Consider the following 21,923-nt stretch of genomic DNA (forward strand, 5'->3'; position numbering starts at 1 on the left):
TAGGGCACGACTTTGGGACTAACAACAACAAAACATCTAAAAACCGTTTTGATAAAATACTAGATCTGAGTTAACAAACTTATTATCATATGCCATTAAATGTCTGGGAGTAGAAGAACAGACTTAACATAACATCAAAAATATGACAATGTTGGTACCAGGTGGGCCTCAGTAGGGAGATGGTTCCATAGCCATAACTGAGCAGGCCTTCTCTCTTACTGCTTATTGCAAGCATCCCTTGTGGGAGGTGCTCAGAGGAAGGCCTCAAATATTGAACCATAGTGTCCAGGTAGTTTTATGCTGGGAGAGGTTTTCTATCAGGCATTCTGGTTCTGAGAGTGTAAGGCTTTCCAGATTAAAACCAGCAACTGTAATTGGATTCCGAAACATACAGGAATCCAATGCAAGTGGGATATTTCCTGTGTTCACAGTTAATTTGGCTGCTGCATTTTGCACATGCTGCAGCTTCTGAACAGTCATAAAGGGTAGCCCCCCATAGAGTGTCTTGCAGGAATCTAACTTGGAGGTTATTAAAGTATCCATTACTGAAGTCAGGTTATTTCGGTCCAAAAATGAGGCACGGCTGGATTATCATCTAAAGTTAGCAGAAGGCCCTTCATGCTACTGAAGCTACTTGGAGGTTCAAGGGACAAAGGTGTCTCCAAGAGAAGCTACAATCCTGTATCTTCTGACCTGGTCACAAGAACCACCAACTCACAGTATCTCAGTTTTATAAGGATTTAGTTTCAGCTTATTAGCCCTCATCCAGTTCATTGTGGCGGTTTGGTAATAATTTAGCACATCTACAGCCTCACTTAGTGAAGATAAAAGGGAAATCGCATACTGAGGGCAACACACTCCTCAACTCAGAGGTTTCACATAAATGCGGAATAGCAGTGTTGATACTTTCTTTGTACTTCCACTGCCTTGAGAGATGCATTCATGTTCTTAAAACAATTTTTAGTTGTGATCATGGTGCCCGGGAATAATAATGACGTGGATTGCTCTGTGTGTGTGTGTATTTGAATGACAGAATTAGCATCTAATTCATCAGAATGTTTTTGGGTTATTGGTAGCATTATTTGTCTGAAAGAAATGAGGAGTATGGCACTCTGTCATTATCAGCAGAGCCCCATTCCGTGAGTCAAGGGAAAGCAGGTCAATTAGTACGGCCAAGCTTCTTTTTAGTTGTCCCTTCTTATGGCCTTGTCCACTTTCAGCAGCTGGAAATCTACCCTGCCCGCCCCCACTGGCTGCATCTACCAAACCAGGCTCAGAACCCTCTGGGTCTCCACTACCTCCTTTAGGTAGTGCCCTGGCTAGGTAGTGTCATGGGACAGGTAATGCAAAAAAAAAAAAAAAAAGAGAGAGAGAGAGAGAGACCACAAAATTTCAGTTAAGGATGTGCTAGAGAACATGTTCAGCAGTAAAGAATATATATATACTTAAGCATTTTTTCACTTCTGTTTATATGCTTCAGTTCAGTTGAGCACTAGCGTAACTCTTCCAGGATTTATTAGCCAATTTCCCAATTTTCCTTTAATTTTCTTATACTGAGAAAAGTTCTCTCATCTCCTTTTTTCCTTTCTTTCAACTGTTTGAATTTTTGAGTCCTTGACATTTCTGTATTGCGCCCCTCCCCCTGCCTCTTCTCCTCTTTCTCTCCCACAAAGATAACCCAGCTATTTCTCTTGGCTTCACTTCATTTTTTTTAAGCAAATGCAGTAGTTTTATCATTCTTTTTTCTCAGCTCATGTCCAAGTAAATTTACTTTAGCAAATTGACTTTAATTTTTTTTTACATTTACAAACTGTTCCCTTAGCCCTTCAGGGTTCTCTGAAGAATGTGCAATCCAAAACTAATATATCACAGTAATATTCATGTTATAAAAGTTCATACAATAAAAATCCATAAAGTAAAATACAATGAACTCTGAAAGATAACTGCAACTGTTGCTAAAATTACTTCATGTACAGCAGTGATTAAAAATCATTAAAATTCTTTTAAAATATAAAATGCTAATTCAGCAATTCTTAAAATGTCTGTGCCTAGCTCCAGAAAGATAGCAATGAAAGTGCCAGGTGTACTTCTCTGGGGCATATTCCATAGATGGGGTGCAACTACTGAAAAGCCCCTTCTCTTTAATGCCCCCCTCACCTCTTTAGGGGACAACTCCCTAAAAAGGGCCTTTGTAGCTGATCTTATTGGTAGAGTAGGGTGTTCCCTCAGGTATCCTGCTCTTATTCCGTTTAGGGCTTTACGTGTTAAAACAAGCACTTTAAATTGAACCTGGGCCTCAACAGATAACCAGTGTAATTGGTAAAGAATTGGTGTAATATGGGTGCACAAGTCTATTCTTGTTAACAAATGTGCTGCCCTATTCTGAACCAGTTGAAGTTTCTGTACCATTTTCAAAGGTAGCCCCACATAGAGCATGTTATAATAATCTAGCTGAGAGGTTACTCTGTCTCTCCAGATAAGACTGCAGCTGATAAATCAGCCACAGCTGAAGAAGGGTGTCAGCATCTGGGGCATGAGCGGCTGGGTATCTGGTCAGGGCACCAGGACCCAGACAACCGGTGCAATATACAGGCCCTTTCCAAATCGTAGTCAGGCAGTCCAGAATCAAGGTGTGTAACAGAAGTGCAGGGTAGACCAACCTGAATAGAGCAGCGCAGTCAATGCCAGTCAGGAGTCGAAAGCCAGGGAGACAAGCCTAGGAGAAGCAGATACCTGAGACTGGAGCGGAAGCTGGAGCAGGTGAAGCTGGGCACGGTCCAGAAGCAGAGGCAGGAGCAAGGCAACGGGCAGTTTCCGGAAGGGACAGGGACCTCCTCCAACAACATCAGGACCCCTTACTGCTGAGGCAGCATCTGAAGGGAAGAGCTGGTTCTTATATAGCTCTTCCCTCAGGGCTCCCGGGGGGGGGGGGGGGTGCTCGTCGCATCCCAGGTGGCTGCGGTTGACTGTGGGCCCAGCCCTGCAACCACCAGGGCTGCTATTCTGGTCTCTGGCCAGAAGAGGGAGCCCTAATGCTGCCTCAGAACCTCACAGAAGGTGCTCCTGCCCACCAAGTCCACTTGAGACTCAAGTGCTGATTTTGGTCCAGGAGCACCCCCAAAGTACAGACCTTGTCCAGGACAGGTTGAAATATTTCCAACCTGATGGATAATCTGCCCACCATCAGAGGCCTGCCCACCTCCATCTTATCTGTACTGAGACTCAGTTTATTGGCCCACATCCAGTCCATTACTGACCTCAGGCATCAGTTCAGAACAGATATCACCTCACCTGGGTTTGATGAAAAAGACAGGTGGAGCTGAGTGTCATCTGTGAATTGAGGTCCTCTCAACCCATACCTCCAGATAATCTCTTCCAGTGGTTTCATGTAGATGTTAAAGCGCATGAAGGATAAAATGAAGCCCTGTGAAACCCAATGACATTTCTGCCATGGCGCAGAGCAGTGGCAAATAGTAGCTTGGGGCTGGTTCAGTATGGGGGAAAAGAGGTAAACCACCTCCTTTATCCATGCTGCCGCATTACCACAACAGCGGCTGCTGCCGCTGCTTCCTCCTCCTCCTCTTCTTCAGGGTAAAAGAGTATGCAGCTCTACATGTGACCCTTCATATAATGTACATTTGACTTGATTGACAGTAAACATTCTTTTTTCAGTGGCTGGTGCTCAGTGTAGCAGAAGAGGACTGGAAACTAATTTCTTTTTTGTGTATAGCTGAAAGAGAGGAAATGCACTGTTCCTGGTTCTAGGAGAGTTGCTTGTTAAACCGTGGGAGCTAAAGACAAACACTAGGACTCCTTAGGATTTCCTTCCTTCCTCTCTCCTAAGCAGAGTTCTGAAAATTTAAATAAGGTGCAAAAGACAACATTGTACTTTTTGAAATAAATAAATCAATATTTGCATCTGAGCCAAGTTTTCATAACAAGTAGACAAATGGTAAGCCTGTGACTGGATTGGTCTATTTCCACCTGCAAGTGGCTGAAATCATGGCTGAACATTTCCTGCTATAAAATATCCACAGACAGAAAACTAGCGTGTGAGGAAAATAACTCGTTTGGTTTATTATATGCAGGGATTTAGTTCTCCTGTGGAGGAACATTTAATCTTGAGAGCCCCCAACCGCAGTGCAGACACAGGGTGGCTTCCTTGTGAGCTGTTGGCGCATGGTGTGCAGTGTTCATGGTCTCCCGTCACTCCCTGCATCCATTTGCCCTGCCCTGCAGAATGCCGTCTACCCAGTAGAATGAATTCCCGACTTCTAGACTTGATTATTTACAAATCATTACCCAGAGGAATGACGCCAAAGAGCTTGGAAAATCTCCAGATACACAGAACAGAGCAGTGTCTGTCAGCTTAATAGCACGCAGGAACACTGATGCACCCTGTCATCAAAGCTATTCAAGAGTCTTCTGGCTGGACAGCCACTCAAATACTCAGTTTTATTGGAGCAGTGAGTCATTGGAGAAATCCATCCGTTCTGGAACAGAGTATTCCCAAGAACAGACCTTGTGGGGATGAGCACTGGGGAGCTTGTGACCTTTGCTGTAAGATGTCGCAACACAAGATGGATCTCTTTGTAGAACCCTTGGGTGCATTTTACACATGAGCCCCATGATCAGTGCACTGCCATGCCATTTTGTTCAGCACACTCCATGTAGTGTGGAGACAAGCCCAGTATCAAAAGGCCCTCTGATAAAATGTGGACACGTGTTCTCTAATGGCTCTGAGTGAGAAAGAGGCATTTTTTGGTTTGGTTTTGGGGTTTTTTTTTTTTTTTTTTGCAATGTTGCTTCTATAACTATGGAATTTACTGTTTTTTACAGAAAAGTCTGCTTTCAGATTGAGCTATGGCTTGCCATAAGTTTGTCATTAGGGCTAAATGATATTTAAAATGGGAAATAAGTAATGTCAAATCAAACTTTTGTTTTGTTTTGTTTTTGAAGGCTGCTATTCAATGGGCTTGACAGTTTCTTCTCTCAATAAAGTTGTGTGGAGGCTTTAACTGCTCAGGCACAACAGCTTTAAGCTGGTCTGTATAGTACAGTGGCCACTGGCAGTGGCATTTCAATTGCAAAGCTCCCTGGAGGTATTGCGAAGCAGAAATCCACTACAGGAGTCAGCAGGTCACTGTGGGTGTCCCTTTCCCCCTCCTCCCCTCCACCCTCCACAGCCCCAACTTGTGTAGTAGGATTTGTGTTATGGCACCACCGCAGTGGTGGCAAACTCATCATGGGGTCAGTGTCCCAGTGGTGAAAGGACTCTGTAGATTAACCCCCCAAATTCTGCTTTGTTACAGCTAACGTCACTCTCAGTTGCTTTAGACCTTTTAACATTTTTGCTAAGATCTATTGCTCTGAGGTTGCATTTGGAGTACAAGTTATTGGAACAGTGCAGTCCAGGTTCTGCTGTCAGCTCATTCACTTTTTCTCCATTGCGTTTTCCAGAGGTTGCCATTTCAATCTTTGAAAAGATGCACGCGCAAGAGATGTTAAGGAACCTGCGACTTCCAGAGTTCGAAGACTTCAGCCAGTTCTTCCGAAGTTTGCCAGCCACCGCCTTGGTCGGGGTGGGTGCCTTTGCAGTCGTCGTGGCATACTGGCTGGCCAGCCGGCCCAAAGCAGTGAAACCCCCGTGTGACCTCTTGATCCAGTCAGAGGAAGTCGAGGTGAGGGTACAGCTTTTCATGAGAAAACAGAGTTAGATCTGTGAGTGGTAATAACTTTTCTTGTACTTTTTAAAGCAGAAGCCAATGCAGCTTTTGTTATTTGGATATTTCACGTATTCATAGGTGGTCATCTAAAATTGTTATTGTTGCAGTTGTTTTCCTTATTTTCATTTCTATACCACCCAATAGCTGAAATTCCCTGTGTGGTTTACAGCAGTACATAAAAGCAATACAATAAAATACAATAAAAACACCACAAACTCTTATGAACTGATGTTCAAAATTACAACTGACTATTAACAGAATGGCTTGTCCAGAGTAATTTTAAGATTTTTCTCTGGGCTGTGATGGTGAAAGACCCATCATTTTCCAAAGCTGAAAGCTGATATTTCAGTATGATACTTCAGTTGCACAGGGAGTTTGTGAGTGAGTGGGTGTTTTATATCATATCGCTTTCTAATGTGGTCATCACAGTGTGATGTGATACATTACCTGTTAATAGATGACCGGATGCTCTTACCATGTGGCATGACAGAATATCCAAAGTGTAGATGAAAGGTGAAGCTGAAGTAGGAGGAGGGAAAGCCTGTTTGGCAGTGGGTGGGGATTACAACCAGGAGCACGATGCCTAGAGAAAGAGGACGTCATGCAGCAGGGAAATGGGATCCCTGTTAAGGCATACATCAAGACAGAAAGGTCAATTTGCCCCTTCATCTTTTGCTCTTCAGTGGCAGCCATTGATATTTTTTCTAGAGTAAAAAAAAAAGTTTCTTCACACAAATTATAACTAAATAAGAACATAAGGAAAGCCATGTTGGGTCGTGCCAGTGGTCCATCCAGTCCAGTGCTCTATCCAGCCGCCCATCCCTCCAGCTGGATGGGTGCAAGATTCTGCCTTCCCCTGGGTTTTCTAGTACCACAATGGAGGAACACAATGCTGCCGCCTCCACTTTTTCCGCAGTATGCATAATTTTAAACATTTCTGTCATGTCTCCTCTTTCTTGGCTTTTTTCTAAGCTAAACATTCACAGTTGTTTTAACTATTCCTCATAGGAGAGTTGTTTTAACACCATCATTATAATTGTCCTTCTTGCAGTTTTTTCAGCAATAATGCTATTTTCCAGGTATGGTGACCAGCACTGCCCAGAATATCCTTAAGTGTGATTGCACCAAAGATTTGCATAGAGGGAGCATGATTTCGGCAGTTTTATTTTCAGTTCCTTTCCTAATTATGCCTTTGCTTTTTTTCAGCAGCTGTGCTCTGGGTGAACATTTTCATTGAGCTATCTACCAGTAGCTTTTTTTTTTTTTTTTAATACGCCTGTTTTCAAATGTTTTCAAAGAATCACATGCTAAATTAAATTCTGGTTTAGTAAAGCAAACTAATTTTGGGGATTAGTTTGCTTTACTAAGGAAAGGAAAGGACAGGACAGGACAGGACAGGACAGGAAAGGAAAGCCCACCTTAGGACTAGATAATATTTTTTTCAGTACTGGTCTTCGGAATAACTTAATGAGTAACATAAATGATGCAATAAAATATCTGTGTGACTGTTCTTGTTTGTAACACACTTTGTAATCCTTGGAGACATATTTGTAAAAGCATAAACAAAGTGAACTAATTATACTATTGAGATTCCTTTTATGGTTCTCAGAATTTAAAAGCATACACAAAGCATTACTTATGGCAGTGATGCAGTTTCATGATGCTTTGGAAGGAGGTACCTAGTATTAATTCAAATACATCATTTTGAGATGAGCCCAAGCAAACTACTTAGACATGGTGGGTCTTGAGAAGTGATTGTAGGCCATAGGTTTATGTTAGGCTTATTGCTGAATCAGAGAGAGTATTTATTCCATGGTTTTCTTTACCAAGAGAGTTAAGAACCACACTGTAAGCCAGCAAGATCAGACAGAGAAAAGAGTTCAGGAAAATACTGAACAAAAGTGCACACACAGGAATATTTTAAAAATAATCTCTGAAATAGGATACCTAGTTTGCTCATGTCGGCTAACGCAAGCTGATAAATGTAGGAACAGAATGCTAGACTAAGTAAGGGTTCAGTCCGATTCAACAAACCTTTTTTTCATAATCTTACAATGGTCAGCTACATCAAACATGATACTTTCTTCAACTGACCTAGAGAAGCAAAATTATACATTTGTTAAAAATCCAGGCTGTTTAGTAGGATTGCTTTAAGAACATGGCCAGCTTGGTCCAATTGTTGAAATCACACAACCCCTATAAGATCTGAATGCCTGCATGTAAAAGCTCTCCTCTCTCATTTTGCCTTGGCTAACCACCACTCCTCCCATGGCTTGGCCTTTTGGTTGGTCCTGCACATCTTTCTCTTGACTCTCTTTAGATCGATGTGTCTTTGCTATCTTTGGCAATCACTTCCATAAAACAAGGAAGACACACTTGGGGTACACCATTTTGCTAGATCTAAATGAGCCTCTACAATCTGTTCCTAGTTGTATAGAAAATCAAGCTTTATCTATTTCCAGATAAGTGGGAGTTGGAGGAGGAGGAATATTATTTATTTAATTTCTATATGATGGTATGATAATTGCTTGCTAAAGGTTTCTATTTATACACAAAATTACAGAACATTTCAAACCTGCAGTTTTACTGTATTGATTTTTCAGAACACTTTGTTTTGTACCTTGTGCTTTCAAAATATTTTCATTGCTGGCTGCAGGAAAATGCTCCCTATGGACACTGGTATGGAATTAAATGTATATTTCATGAGTTTTGCTGCATCATTCATATTATTTACAAAGCCTGGCAATAGTGGACGTGGGACAGGAGAGAAATTGTCCTTTACACAGCTGCATGTCTTAACCTTTTGTTATTTTATTTTTTTCCTCCTGACCTTGATAGTGTCTCTTTATATAGTTGAACTTTGCATAAGATGAATCTATGTATCTGCTATCATTGTTCCAATCCAGTGGATAAGTTTTAGTGGTATCCCTATTTTATGATTCAAAGGTTAGCCTACAAATTAACCTTCCTATTTCACAGGACAGAAAAACTGATAGTAAGACTGGAATAACCTTGGTTTTTTAAGTTGGGGAGAAACAAATTCTGCCTAAATAAAGCAAAGGAGCATAGAGACGGAGCTGCTTGATAATTTCTTGTACATGGCTACCAAATGCATTTTATATAATTGAAGAAAGGAGGGTCAGTGACTTGTTGATGCACCTTTTCTCCATTCATATTTTAAGTCTGGAAATGGAGAAGACCAGGATATTTTAATGTTGCTATGTGCTGCAGATCCCTTCTGACCACCCATGAACACAAGAATGCCCATTTGCAAGGTATAGTTGGTTGTTTAAACAATGCCAACAATCAGAATGACGGTTTATACAGTCATACAAACACAAAGGTAGGTCTTTGTCCCAAGGAGCTTGCAATCTACATTTTGACAGTGAGGTGGACACAAAAGGGTAAATGTAAGGATAAACCAGGCACCAAGGGAAGAATCTCAACAAAACTATTTACATAAAGTTAAGCTTCAACTTCTGTTTGTATGAGAATTAAGGAGTGTTTGCAATAGATTTATGAGCTTGCCACTGTGTTTGTAGTTTAATGGCTTTTATAACTTTGAAAAACTGGAACAAGCTCCAAGGGCCCATGTCGAATGTACAGGTTTGCCTACTGATCTCCTTTTGTGTCTACATTATTTTACTCTAGAGCTGGGATGGTGCCCGGAGATCTGTAATTGGTGACCGCTCACAATTGCTAACTCACTACTATGATGATGCAAGGACCATGTATGAGGTTTTCAGAAGGGGTTTCAACATATCTGGTAAGTCTTGAAGGTATTGATATTTCATACTTGGGAGCCACCAGTGGCTCAGGGTTAAGACTACCCAGAATGTATGTCTTAGTTCTGGAATGTCAGATGTTTCACGGCTGAATATGCTGGTAACATTAACGTCGGTATTAAAAATGGAATGGGCTAGAATATGATGAAAAAGTTTGCATGCTTAAGAAATCTACAAATTGTTTTGAACTACTGTAACAACTTCTAGCAATGTGGATTGCATGTGCTTTCCTGTTATTATTAGTAAGTGAAAAATAGTTTTGGAAGTACAGCAGATGTTTATTCTTGTATTTCACGTGTTTCTCTGTTCTTGCATACAGCAGGAATCTTAGATTATATGTGACTGAGCTTATAGAGCTTAGTTTTGACTCCCATTCTCCTGAAAACAAGCACAATATAATTAATATAATTAATTACGGTTTTCTTAAGCTTCTTCTTATAACAAAGGCAAATTATAAGTAGAAGTAGGGATTGTATAATGGTGCTGTTGTATATTAGAGAAAAGATAGGTTAATAGGGCAGCAGATGTTCTAAATGTCAGTCACCATCCCTTCTTTTACATGAGAGCTCCCAGCAGTACTTGATGGAACTTCTGGAGTATAACAATCCATTAGGCAAGACAGCTTCCCTAAGTCCTTTTGCATTTGATGATCCTCTGTATGATCTGTTGGATTGCTGACACAGCACACTGACCTTGATCAGCAATAATGGTTTATTCTTAATCATGCTGTCCTGCTGTGGAGCAGTCAGGGTATGAGGAAGTGCATTATTCACCATCTTTTCGGAAAGGATGGTTGTACTTACTGCTCCTGTCATCTGTTTTTCTTTAGAAAATGGTCCCTGCTTAGGATTCAGAAAACCCAAACAACCCTACCAGTGGCTGTCCTATAAGGAGGTGAGGTTGATGTTATATTACTTTAATGAAAAAATTAGAACACATTTTTGGAATAGTTCTAAGGTTGCTTGGCTCCAAATGTTGGCCTCTGGATGTGTTAGACCACAACTCCTATCAACCCCAGGAGAGGGCATTAAGTTGGGAGAGGCCAGTCTAATAGAATGTACAGTATTAGGGTTTTTTTAAATTTACCTCCTATCACATGCACAATCAACACAAAGGAATCATACAAGTTGAGCAATTTCTGCAGCTGTTTAGTTTTCCAAAGGTGTCACTTCTTGGCACAGGCCTGTCATTCAGTGTAGGTTCCTACTCCCTGCCACCGTTGTTGAGCAGCCTCTCACGGCAAGGAGGCATGAGAACAGATGCATTGTACTATAACATCAGTGAGTCATGCCAGTGCAGAGTCCTAAAAGTGCTGTTTTGAACTGGGATCATTGGCTGCTTATTCTCACCCTTGCAAGTGAGAATAGCTAAGTGCACAACTGCACAGGCTACTTCTGTTTAGTTCAGCTTGTTGAAGAATTTGGAATTCTTCAGGCAAAGGCAGAGAATAGAGGAAAAGGTAGTAAAGGATACAGGATTATACTGATAGTAATCCTGCTTAGAGCAGCTCCACTGAAATGACTGGGAATAGAGTTAGATTAACAGTGGAAACTGTTAACGTGATTATGAGAGCAAGACTGCCATTATAGGCTGTAGCTTCATATTGAACAAGCCTAGATTTCCCTTAGCAATACTGCATGTTATTTGAAAGTGTTTTCTTTCATTTTGAGGTTGCTGAAAGAGCGGAAGCTTTGGGCTCAGGCTTACTCCAAAAAGGATGCAAGCTGTCAACAAGTCAATTTATTGGTGTCTTTGCACAAAATCGACCAGAGGTGAGATTTAAGAACACAGGAGTCCATCTCCAACTTCTATTTTTTAATCATATTTATTGCAAACTGTAATTTATACCTGTTGTTACCTTCTTCCAGTGGATCATTTCTGAACTGGCTTGCTATACCTATTCCATGGTTGTGGTTCCCTTGTATGATACATTAGGCCCTGGAGCCATTCGTTACATTATCAACACAGGTAAAAATAAAAATTAAATTCATCTGAGTAAATACCTTCTTAGAATGTTACATTTTATGTATAAAATGTATACATTCTGGCTATTCAAAGGAATAATTATTTCATGAATTCTGATTCCCCAGTTTTAGTAAAATAATAGAATACACAAGCAGTAGATTTTGATCAACTGGTTACAGATTGTGATTTGACTACACAGCTACACCTGATTACTGGTTACATCCTTTGATGCAGTGATACAGGTCATTAAACTGCCCCAGGGCAGTTCTGTTGTCATTATGTGTGCAGTGTACTTTCTCAAGCCAAAATCCAGATTGATAACATTTGACAAGCACTTTAAGTCCTAATATCAAAACATATTTTTGGACACTTTGCAAACTACTAATTATTACTGTTGGGGTGCTAAAACACACACACTATCAGCATTTCAGCAGGGGAATCAGACCTAAAGGCTGGTCAAATTTATACCTCAGAATCACTTCAGAAACTATACAAGATGGAATATACATATTAAAAGTAGAGTCTATTTGTAACTCTCTTGTGGAGTTTGGGATTTTGGAGTAACGTTGTAATAATCCACTGGTGTGTAAAACTAAAGCACTTCACATTTTCATTTTACATGTTGGTCTTTTGCCGTTGACATTCCACATCATATTGATTGAAACTGTGAGGCAGTATTTTAAAAGGGAAACCCTCACAAACCATTGTGCTATCTATTTTATTAAAAGATTGGTATTTCCTTTTGGCTAAAGACCTTAAAGTTGTCCTTGACATTCATACAGTGCAGTAAGTCCATTCTAAACAGTACACATTAAAAACAAAAACCATAAAACAAATTGATCACAATGAACAGTCAGCACAAGAGAGGAAGAAGATGGAAAGATGCTGGTTCAAAATTTTAAAATTCTGAACCAGCATATATAAAAGGGGGAAAGCATGATAGCTGTGGTAGGAGCTGGGAGCTGTGTTAAAGTTCAGGGATTAGTATATATCCCTTTATCACTTTGTATAACTCTCACCCAAATGTCAATGGACAACTATGGCTTATTTTAAAGGGAAAGCTGTTTGATTGTCATTGTCTAAAACAGCTTTTTTCTTCTTTTTTGGTCTAGCTGATATTTCTATAGTAGTTTGTGACAAGCCTGAAAAAGCCAGAGTCCTGTTAGAGCATGTAGAGAAAAAAGAAACTCCAGGCTTGAAATCTATTATTTTGATGGACCCTTTTGAGAAAGACCTTAAAGAAAGAGGACAAAAGTGTGGCGTTTATATCCAAACTATGCAGGAAGTGGAGGTGAGGTTTTCTCTTATGCTACATCTTGTGTCAAATAAAGCAACTGTTTGAAAAAATAAAAACAAATAAATGTGGGTATACTTTTTTCTTTATATTCTGTCACACTTCACCAAGCCAAGTCATAGTTAGCACAGATATAACTGATTCCAGGATGCCAATGATGGGCAATTCGTATTGGTTAACAATAGAAATAACAATAGAAACATTTGATAATTCTAATTTCAAAACTCCTTATTACAAAAGCTGCTTTGCAGTTCTTCCCTTATCATTCCTTATTTGATCTGGCAACGTGACATAAGCAAAGAAGAGATAAATTGCATAAAGGCATCTGCTGAGATGATGTTTCAGATGAGGTGAGCAAGAGGACCAAGAGCCATGTTTTACAAGGGAAAGGAGCATTGCTGATTCACAGGTATTGAATCATGATCCCTTTATTGATATTTTTCAGGACTGTGGTCGGGAATGCTGGCATGCCCCTGTGGTGAGTATAGCCTGCCTCTCTGTATTTGTTTGGGAAAAGGGCAGCCCAGTCCACTGTTAATGGTTTTTGTTTGAGCCTTGCAAAGTTACTGCAAGTTGCACAAGATCCAGTGTCCTTGTTCATGTCTTGTTTGTTCGGTGCAGGGGTCTTTGCAATTGTTCCTGTGTTTAACGGAACTGTCATCTTAAATAGTTCCCAGTACAAGTTACTTGGGAATAATACAACTGGTCATAAACTTACATAATGCATGTCAGAAATTGTGTGTGTGTGTGCATAGAGATCGGGGGTTACTTTAGCATGTGGAGGTAAGATAGGAGTAGCATGGGAGGAAGAGCAAGAGAAAGTCTGGTTTGGAGCAGGAAGTGGAGTACCTGGTAAATCCAGGGCAAAACATTATTTAAATCCCCTATAGCAAACTTTTGCATAGCTGGATCATTTACTTCAGTGTAGGTGAACTGCAACCTTTATCTGAATAGGGACCATATCACTGCAGGAGAGAAGGATTAAAACTTTCTGCCTCTTGCTTTTGTTGTGAAATTCCACGGCCATGCACACTGCAGGTGCAGTTAAAAGGGAAGAAAAGCTTTACATTCCAGTAGAGATACCTTTTCTTTCTTATTTTTATTTTTAAGCCAGAGACTTTAAGATTTCTGGATGAAAATCAGAGGAAGAAAGATCAACACCACTCCCACTGCGAGGACCAGATCAGGACTATGGGTGCTAACACTGAAATAGATCAACAGAGAACATCTAGTTTGACTCCCAGTCTAGTACAGAGAAGCACAGAGCTAAGCTGCCCATTATATGTAGCCAACTTCACTTTTGCTGTGAAACACCCTATTCCATGAGGATGGGGGAGAAACATGCAGAATGAACTGGAAGATTCACTTCTATACCACCAAATAGTCAAAGCTTTTGATTACAGCTGTCAGAGTTGTCAGACCTGTAAGAATCTTCTTTTGCATAATTTGAATCAAGGGTTTCCTCCATATGAAGTATGAACCCTTTCGCACATTCAGGAGACGAATAAGAGAGGAATAATTCTTTGATGCTGAGTCTTCCAGAAGGCTGTCCAGTAGCACTTCTAGCAGGGCTGATGAAACTTAAGCAGAAGGGTGAGGGTGAGATTCTACTGGAGGAAGCTTGGCTTTCCTTTCCTCTTGTGATACTGTTACTCCACCAAAGCTTACTTTCTATGCAAATACTGAGGATCTGGGATGAGAATTCCAAAGTGATAAGAGCTATAGGTATGAAGGGACTTCTCAGCTTCAACTTAAAAAACTGCCACCTTTTGGGGAAATTTGCATACCGCTAAGAGTGATAAAGTAAATCACTGAGACCTTGATATTCCTAAGAAACTATTAGCAATTTTTTTTCACATGGTGTAGCAGCTGAGAAATACAAACAGGAGAAAACATGTACTCGTGAGTAAAACACAGGGCTGGGGATCTAGTGCCTAACCACTATTAGACCTATTCAGAAGTTGCTTTTATGCCTTAGCTCAACTCATGAGGAGGGAGTGAGGTCCTTCCAGTTAGCTCCCCTCCCCTGGCCAATACACGTATGTTACGTGGACTGAGCAGTCCCTCTCCATATATACAGTTTGGAGATGTGCAGGGAGCCTAGAGCTGCATGCATGAGGCTTCTGTCCCTGCAGAAGTCTGCAGTGTTTGAACGCCTGAGGAAGGGCTACTCAATGTACCAAGGAGGGAGCATGGCCAACTACTCCCTCAATGAGTATGGGAGTAGTTGGCCATGCTTCCTCCTTGACTTGATATATGAGGATGATTTCTGAATCAAATTATTTTTAAAATGCAAATAACTGTAACAGCTGCTTGGAGGCCGGCATTGAACTTCACTGGGAAATGGCATCAGTTAAACTAACAGCACGGCCTGTACTTGCTGACTCAGAAATAAGTCCCGTTGTGTCTAATGGGAATTAGTCCCACTTAGGTATGCATAGGGTCACAGTCTAGGATGCCTGCACAATAAACTATTCCCACAAAGGTTTCTATAAATATTTGAAGCAAAAGCTTAGGAAAAACAAAGAATTGACACTAGACAAGGTAACACTCTATGGAAGAGTATTAGAAAGGCATAGTGGGGTTAAGAGGCTGGACTGGGAACCTGGGAGGTCTGGGCTCTAGTCTGCACTCCGCCATGAAGCCGCCTGGGTGACTTTAGGCCAGTCACTGCCTCTCGGCCTAACCTGCCTCCCAGGGTGGTGGTGGTTGTCAGGATAAAATGGAGAGGAGGAGAGCCTTGTAAACCATGTTGAGTTCCTTGCATGAGGAGGAAAGGAGGGATGTTGTATTTGATTAACTATGGTGAGCTGCCCAGAGAGCTTTGGGTGGTATAGAAATAATAAATCTAATAATTTCTTGTAAACCTGCATTAGAAAGTTAATCATTGTTACCCAGAATTAATTTTTCTTTTATTTTTTCTTATAATTTTATAATATTTTTTCATATACTATTTCTAGCCTCCCAGACCAGAAGATCTATCTATTGTCTGTTTTACTAGTGGCACAACAGGTAAACTATACTACTTTTGTAATAGTGTTCTTTGATGGTACAATGTACAATGCAGACATTGTACAGAAATACCACTTAAATCCATTAAAATAATCTATAGATAGAAATGAAATAAATGCATGTGGAAATTATATATGGGAGTTTTTGTTTAACATACATCATATGTACCAGCAAGAGTACAAAAGTTTAATGATATACAAATTAAGTATGTGGAATGTATACAAATATAGACAACTGGTATATCCAATTAGGCCCTTTGTACAGTTATTTAATATATTCCAAAAGTAATAGAACAATTGATAGTAAGTACTCTGGGACAGTAACTACTGTGGTATAAACCAAATGTGTGAAATTGTGTGTTATTAAATTCAACTTGTTATTTCTAAGGAGTCAGTCTGGCTGAATCTTTAACTGTCAACAACACAAAGTTTCTTTTTTAAGCCTCCTACTTGAAATGATACAATGGTGGACCAGTTTTGGTAGTGAACTGTTATTTTGTAGTTTGATTGCTTCAACAAGGTTTCCTCCCTTCTTTCTGTTCAAGTAGAATGAGCACTATAATTGTATGGTTCAACAAAGATGATTATCACTCCAAATAGGCAGGTTTCCATGTCCCTCAGCAGCAAGATATCTTTAAAGCCATAGAAAACTTAGAAACAGTAACAGCCACTGCAATAGATCTGGTTCTCATGAAACAATTTGGGTGATTTTTACTCATTAATTGACTAAATCTAGCACTTATCACATCCACTGTCAGTCATCAGCTTGCAGTTGCCCTCTTGCAAATTGTGCTCATGGCATCCAGCCCCAGAAATTCTCATTTATTTAGGGGCTGAGCAGCCCAGAGTTAACCCAAGAACAAACTGCTCATCCCAAGATCTTGATGACTATGTTACCACCACCCACAATCATAAAGTTACCAACAGTGTTTATATTTTAGCCATTGATGTAAAGGAACCAATATTGCAAAGTAATGGCAGAACTGCTGAGATTACAGTACTTAATTTGTCCCATACCATTTCCCACATGAAGTGCAAAGCCTGCGGTATCCTAGGTTTCAGTACAGTTATGATCAGGAAGCTTGTATATTTGGTCTCAAGGTTATACGCTTCCTAGGAAAAGAATTTAAATTATCCCATGCCACCAGTGTTTCTCACAGCCATTGTTTATCACACAGTAAATAGCAGGCTTATGAGTGTGTCATTTGGGGTTTCTGAGAATGGCTAGCAGATGCATACAACCCCCGATACCGTCCCCTACACCTGAAGTACCTCACTTCAGCTGTCTTCCTAAAATAAGAAGACAGTTGTCTATAGCAGTAACTTAGGCTATCTTATGGATGTGGTTCTTATCTTTTGTGATTGTTTCCAAGACTGCGGTATTTTATTGTATTTTATTTGATGTTGTAAGCCGCCCCGAGGCCTCGGCAAGGGGCGGCATAGAAATGTTTTAATAAAAAAAAAAATAGGTGTCCATTATAATATTGAAAATATGGTGGTAATCTATGGTAGGAGAATAGCTATATATACATGATTTAAGAAATTCTCTTCTCATTTCTTCAACGCTTATTCTGGCTAGGTCCTAAGAATGGCTGGAGTGCTGGCTCACTAGTGTTCTTTGTGTACTCATGGTGGGACCTTTCCTACTATCTCCCAAAAGTATTTCCCGAGGAAAAGAATCTTATATAGAGTGGATTTGCTCCATATAAATTGCTGTGATTGAAGAAGCTGGTGTTTTCTTGTTCATTTGTATAAGGCATATCTTTTCATTTTATTCCTTCTTTATTCAAACTGGTTTTGTGCTCTCATTGCAAAGCTGCATGCCTAACAAATACTATCTATTAAATGTATTAAAGTATGATATGGTGTAGCGGGTATGGTGTTAGACTGGAACTCAGGAGTTCTAGGTTTTAGATCCCACTCAGCCATGAAGCTCACTGGGCGACTGTGAGCCAGGCACTGACTCTAAGCTTAGCTTACCACCCAGGGTTGTTGTGAGAATAAAATGGAGAGGGAGGGAGATGATAAATGCAGATTGGGTTCCTTGGAGGAAAGGCAAGAGATAAATGTAACAAAGAAATGATAAAAATAAGTTAAAATACATCTGGGAAATTTTTAGGCACCTCCCCAAATATTGACACAGTTTCTGGTAACATGAAAGATCAGTTATATCGGTGTTTAACTGTGCTTTTTATGTGAAATATGATTGGTTTAAAAATTAAAATACTGCAGTGATTGGATTATTTTACTTAAAGCAAGTTGACTGTGGTATTTTGAGTACTGGAGACAGCCTGGGGATTTGGGTTCCTGTGGTTCTGCTATTTTGTAGTCTAGAAAAGGGAAAGGGATATCTTTAGACATAAGCTTTCATGTGTTTCTTATATATCTATCTATTATCCTTCCATCCTTCAGGTAACCCTAAAGGTGCTATGCTGACACATGGGAATGTGGTTGCTGATTTTTCAGGTTTTTTGAAAGTGACAGAGGTGAATATTTTATTTATTTGTACAGCAAACATTGACAACAGACTGAGTTGTATAAATTAATTTGATGTCGAAACACAGGATGTAAAATAATCTCCTCTGTGAGATTCAGAAACAATCAGATAAACCAAAATAATTCAAGTGGTCTCTCACAGTAGCATTGGTCTATAACCATAGGGACCCAAAGACACACATTTTTCTACCCAGAAAGGATTTTAAAATTTAATTACTCATCTAAAAGAGGATGACATCCCAACTTGAAGCTAATGGGCTGGATCCAGACTTGGTTATGCTTAGAGTAGGTGCACTGAAATCAATGGGGGCAAATGAGTCAGGAATAATTCAGGTCCCTCTGATTTCAAGGAGACTGCTGGTTTCAAGGGATGTGGCTAAGTCTGGATTCAAGCCAATGTTTGAAACATTTTGGAACATTCCCAAATCAGGTTTGCAACCACAGGCATTAAATATTTAGGACATCAGCTTCAAAATCAGGTAACAGTCATGATTACCTCAAATGGGTCAGGCAACATTGAATAGTACTCTTCCTATAATATGCTCCATCTACTGGGCTGGGAATGGCTCTTTTCTCCTTTTATTGCTGTGCGCCAGACACAGTATATCTAAATGACTTTTCTACAGTAAAGCAGTATCAGCCTTTATTTATCCTTAAAGGTCAATCATGTGCGATGTCCCCTGGTAGTCCTTTGCACTATAACTACAATTATAGCTGCATTCTACCTTCATTAAATGTAGGTCCCATTCACTACCATCATACATGTTAATTATTTATTCTGAGATGTCTACATGGATGACTATAATCCCATTTAAATCTAAAATATAAGGAATTCCTCCCCAGGTTGAGACTGCAATGTAACAGTCAAATGGGAGCATTTCTGCTCCATGATTTCTCTTGATTTCGAACTGAAATAATATAATGCTTTGGGAGGTTGCAAGAGAACATAGAATCAAGCCCAGGACCAAATTATAAATCATGACTGATCAAGGGAACTCCTAACCCCATTTGTTTTATCTAAGCTTGCTAGTACTAAGGGCAGAATTACCTACCTTTTAATTCCTTTCCTCCAACACCCATTTTCTTCCACAAGTGTTCAGTCCCACTGATTCTATTGGACAAGTGGGATGCATTAATTAAAGGAAGCCACAGCCAAAAAAATAAAATAAAATAAAATAAAATCTGCCCTGTCTTATACAGATCTTTGGTCCACTTAGCTCAATATCCTCTACACCAAGAGTAAGTAATCTGGTGCCTTGCAGATGTTAACATGACCAGTGGTCAAGAATTATGAGAGTTATAGTCCAAAACATCTGGAGAGCACCAGAGTCACCTACCTCTGTGCTCTACTAACTAGCAGTAGCGGGAACTAGTAACATTGTAATCTGGTCTTCTGATCTTAATCTCCTGACTGCCCATTTATGCTAAAATAAGCACAGATTATTACGATATCAGGTTCGAACACTTGCAGCAGGAGAGGGCTGCTTTTTGCTGGCAAAACTTTGCATTCCAAGGGTACCAGGTTCAGCCCCTGACATGTCCAGCTGAGGCTGGTCAAGCCTTCTGTCTGAGAGGCCAGAGAACCACTGCTGGTCAATGCAGACCAAAGGCCTAACTTGCTTTAAGGCAGCTTGCTGTGTTCCTTATCCCTGGGGATGTAAGCACTCTGCTTTGTTGCTGAGGAAGTGGGCACTCCTTACATCAAAGAGATGTGTCTTACTTTGGAACTAAGAGAAGTGTCAAGGACAGCCAACACAGTGTTCTCTGGGTGGATGTTTTTATCTGGCAGCTCTAGCTCTTTGGAAGAAGAGCGTATTCATGCCCAGAACACACATGCTCTGTGTGGTGGAGGGAGCTCCCTGAAAACATCTTTGTGTTCTTCATCACTCCTGCTAACATAGTTCCATTGGTGTTGTGGCCTAACACATTACTTCAAAAACTGTTCTCTTTCTCGCTTAATAATCTTTACCCCTTTGCTCCTGTTAGTGCCATTTTTCTTTTTTATTGTTTTATGACTTTCTTGTTGTGTCTTCCTGTCAGTGTTTCTTTCCTTTCTGTCTCCCATGCCCTTCATCTGCAGAAAGTGATATTTCCGAAACAGGACGATGTGCTCATCTCCTTCCTGCCTTTGGCTCACATGTTTGAAAGAGTGATACAGGTAAGAAATCTGTCTAGACTGACCTGAGCCTTGCGGGGCTCCTTGTTGTGTTTTTTTTTCCAGAGTCAGTGGTCTCCTACATATGAGGATGTACACATTTCCTATTTGCCTTTAGCACACATGTTTGAGAGAATGGTACAGGTAAGGTCTTAGAGTCAGTGGAAGTCAACTTTCCCCTCTGATGATCAGTAAATTTATGAATTAACAGTGGGCTGATTCAGATGTACTGTCGAACCATAGTTTAACATTAGAATATGGGCATCACTCCACATTCACAGTTTCCTTCTCCACCCTGTGATAAGGTTGGAAGAAGGAGTTAGAAAGCTTTTGCTTCTGTTTTAGGCCTTGGCATGTTATTTAACCTGAACAAATTATGGTTAGTGGAAATAAGCTGACTTCAAACCATAGTTTATGAAGCTGGCTTGTCTTCACTTAGCACAGATAAGATTGGGCACAATTAAGGTTTTGGACAATATGATAAATTTCATTGTATCTAATATTAGAGCAGGGGCCTTCAATCTTGTGCTGTTGCCAGAGGAGTAGAGGGGAAGGGACGGCTAGGCACATTCTAAGCATGAATTTAGCATTAAATCCACACTCTTCCAGTAAGTCTTTTTTGAAAAACAAAATCACTTGTACTCAAGAAGTATGATGCAGTTGTTTCTCCACTCAGGAAGGCAAATTTTCAAGTTCGGACCTTGTAACATAAAACATTCCAGTTTATCATCTATGCTTAACACTGATACTAGGCATCTACCTGTCAAATACTGTCTTTCTGAACTGCTACAGCCAGAGGAAGCTCGTGCTAGCTTCTGTGTGGCCCACAAGATGTTGCATATCTGCTCTAAAACTAGTACTAAAATTTCTAATGAAATTAAATAATATAAGCAAATGTCTAAATAATTCCCTACTTATGGGAATTACAGTACTGTACGTTTTAGGGCTACAGGTAGTTCTCACATTGTACAAAGCACTTGGATTATGGCCTGGACTGTTAGATTAGGCCTGTTTCTGAAATGTTGTTTTATAACAGGCATATGAAGCAAAGAGAGATTCATCAAATAATACAGTAATTGTGCACATGCAGCTTTTTAGGCAAAATAGCATTCCCAATTTGAGAATACTACTTGGATTTTTCTACAAACATTTCCTATTGAATTTCAAGAGATAATGCCTGGCCTTTATGCTTCTGCCTTCCACAAGCATTAGTATAGGAAACAGCCCTGTAGACCTCATACGTGAAAATAACACTTGATAATGCATAAAGATCTGCATCCAGAAATCATGGATGTATTTCAAGTACATTTCCTTCTGATGGGTTTTTTTCACCAGACATCTTGCTGGATGTCTGGTGAAAAAAGCTACCCCAGCTGAGCATGTATGTGAATTAATGTAATTGATGAGCTATGCAATAGGTGGCAGAGACAGTAGCAATTTACACAACCACAGGGGCACTTTTAGCAGGTACCATACATAGATTACAAATGG

The 21,923-nt window shown here is 40.1% G+C and overlaps 1 protein-coding gene across 1 annotated transcript in view; it reads left to right on the forward strand.

Moving 5' to 3' along the window:
• Positions 1-21,923, forward strand: part of ACSL6 (acyl-CoA synthetase long chain family member 6) — an 80,313-nt gene that overhangs the window by 36,056 nt on the left and 22,334 nt on the right. Inside the window, exons 2-11 of the mRNA XM_044454531.1 lie at positions 5,461-5,681; positions 9,378-9,492; positions 10,341-10,405; positions 11,182-11,283; positions 11,380-11,479; positions 12,589-12,767; positions 13,216-13,248; positions 15,731-15,782; positions 18,194-18,267; positions 20,358-20,435. Coding sequence (XP_044310466.1) covers positions 5,487-5,681; positions 9,378-9,492; positions 10,341-10,405; positions 11,182-11,283; positions 11,380-11,479; positions 12,589-12,767; positions 13,216-13,248; positions 15,731-15,782; positions 18,194-18,267; positions 20,358-20,435 — 993 coding nt within the window. The 5' untranslated portion in view covers positions 5,461-5,486. The remainder of the gene's footprint in view (positions 1-5,460; positions 5,682-9,377; positions 9,493-10,340; positions 10,406-11,181; positions 11,284-11,379; positions 11,480-12,588; positions 12,768-13,215; positions 13,249-15,730; positions 15,783-18,193; positions 18,268-20,357; positions 20,436-21,923) is intronic.

The sequence above is a fragment of the Varanus komodoensis genome, unplaced genomic scaffold, assembly GCF_004798865.1.
Source record: "Varanus komodoensis strain SLA01 unplaced genomic scaffold, ASM479886v1 scaffold7_3, whole genome shotgun sequence".
In the NCBI taxonomy this organism is placed as follows: Eukaryota; Metazoa; Chordata; class Lepidosauria; order Squamata; family Varanidae; genus Varanus; species Varanus komodoensis.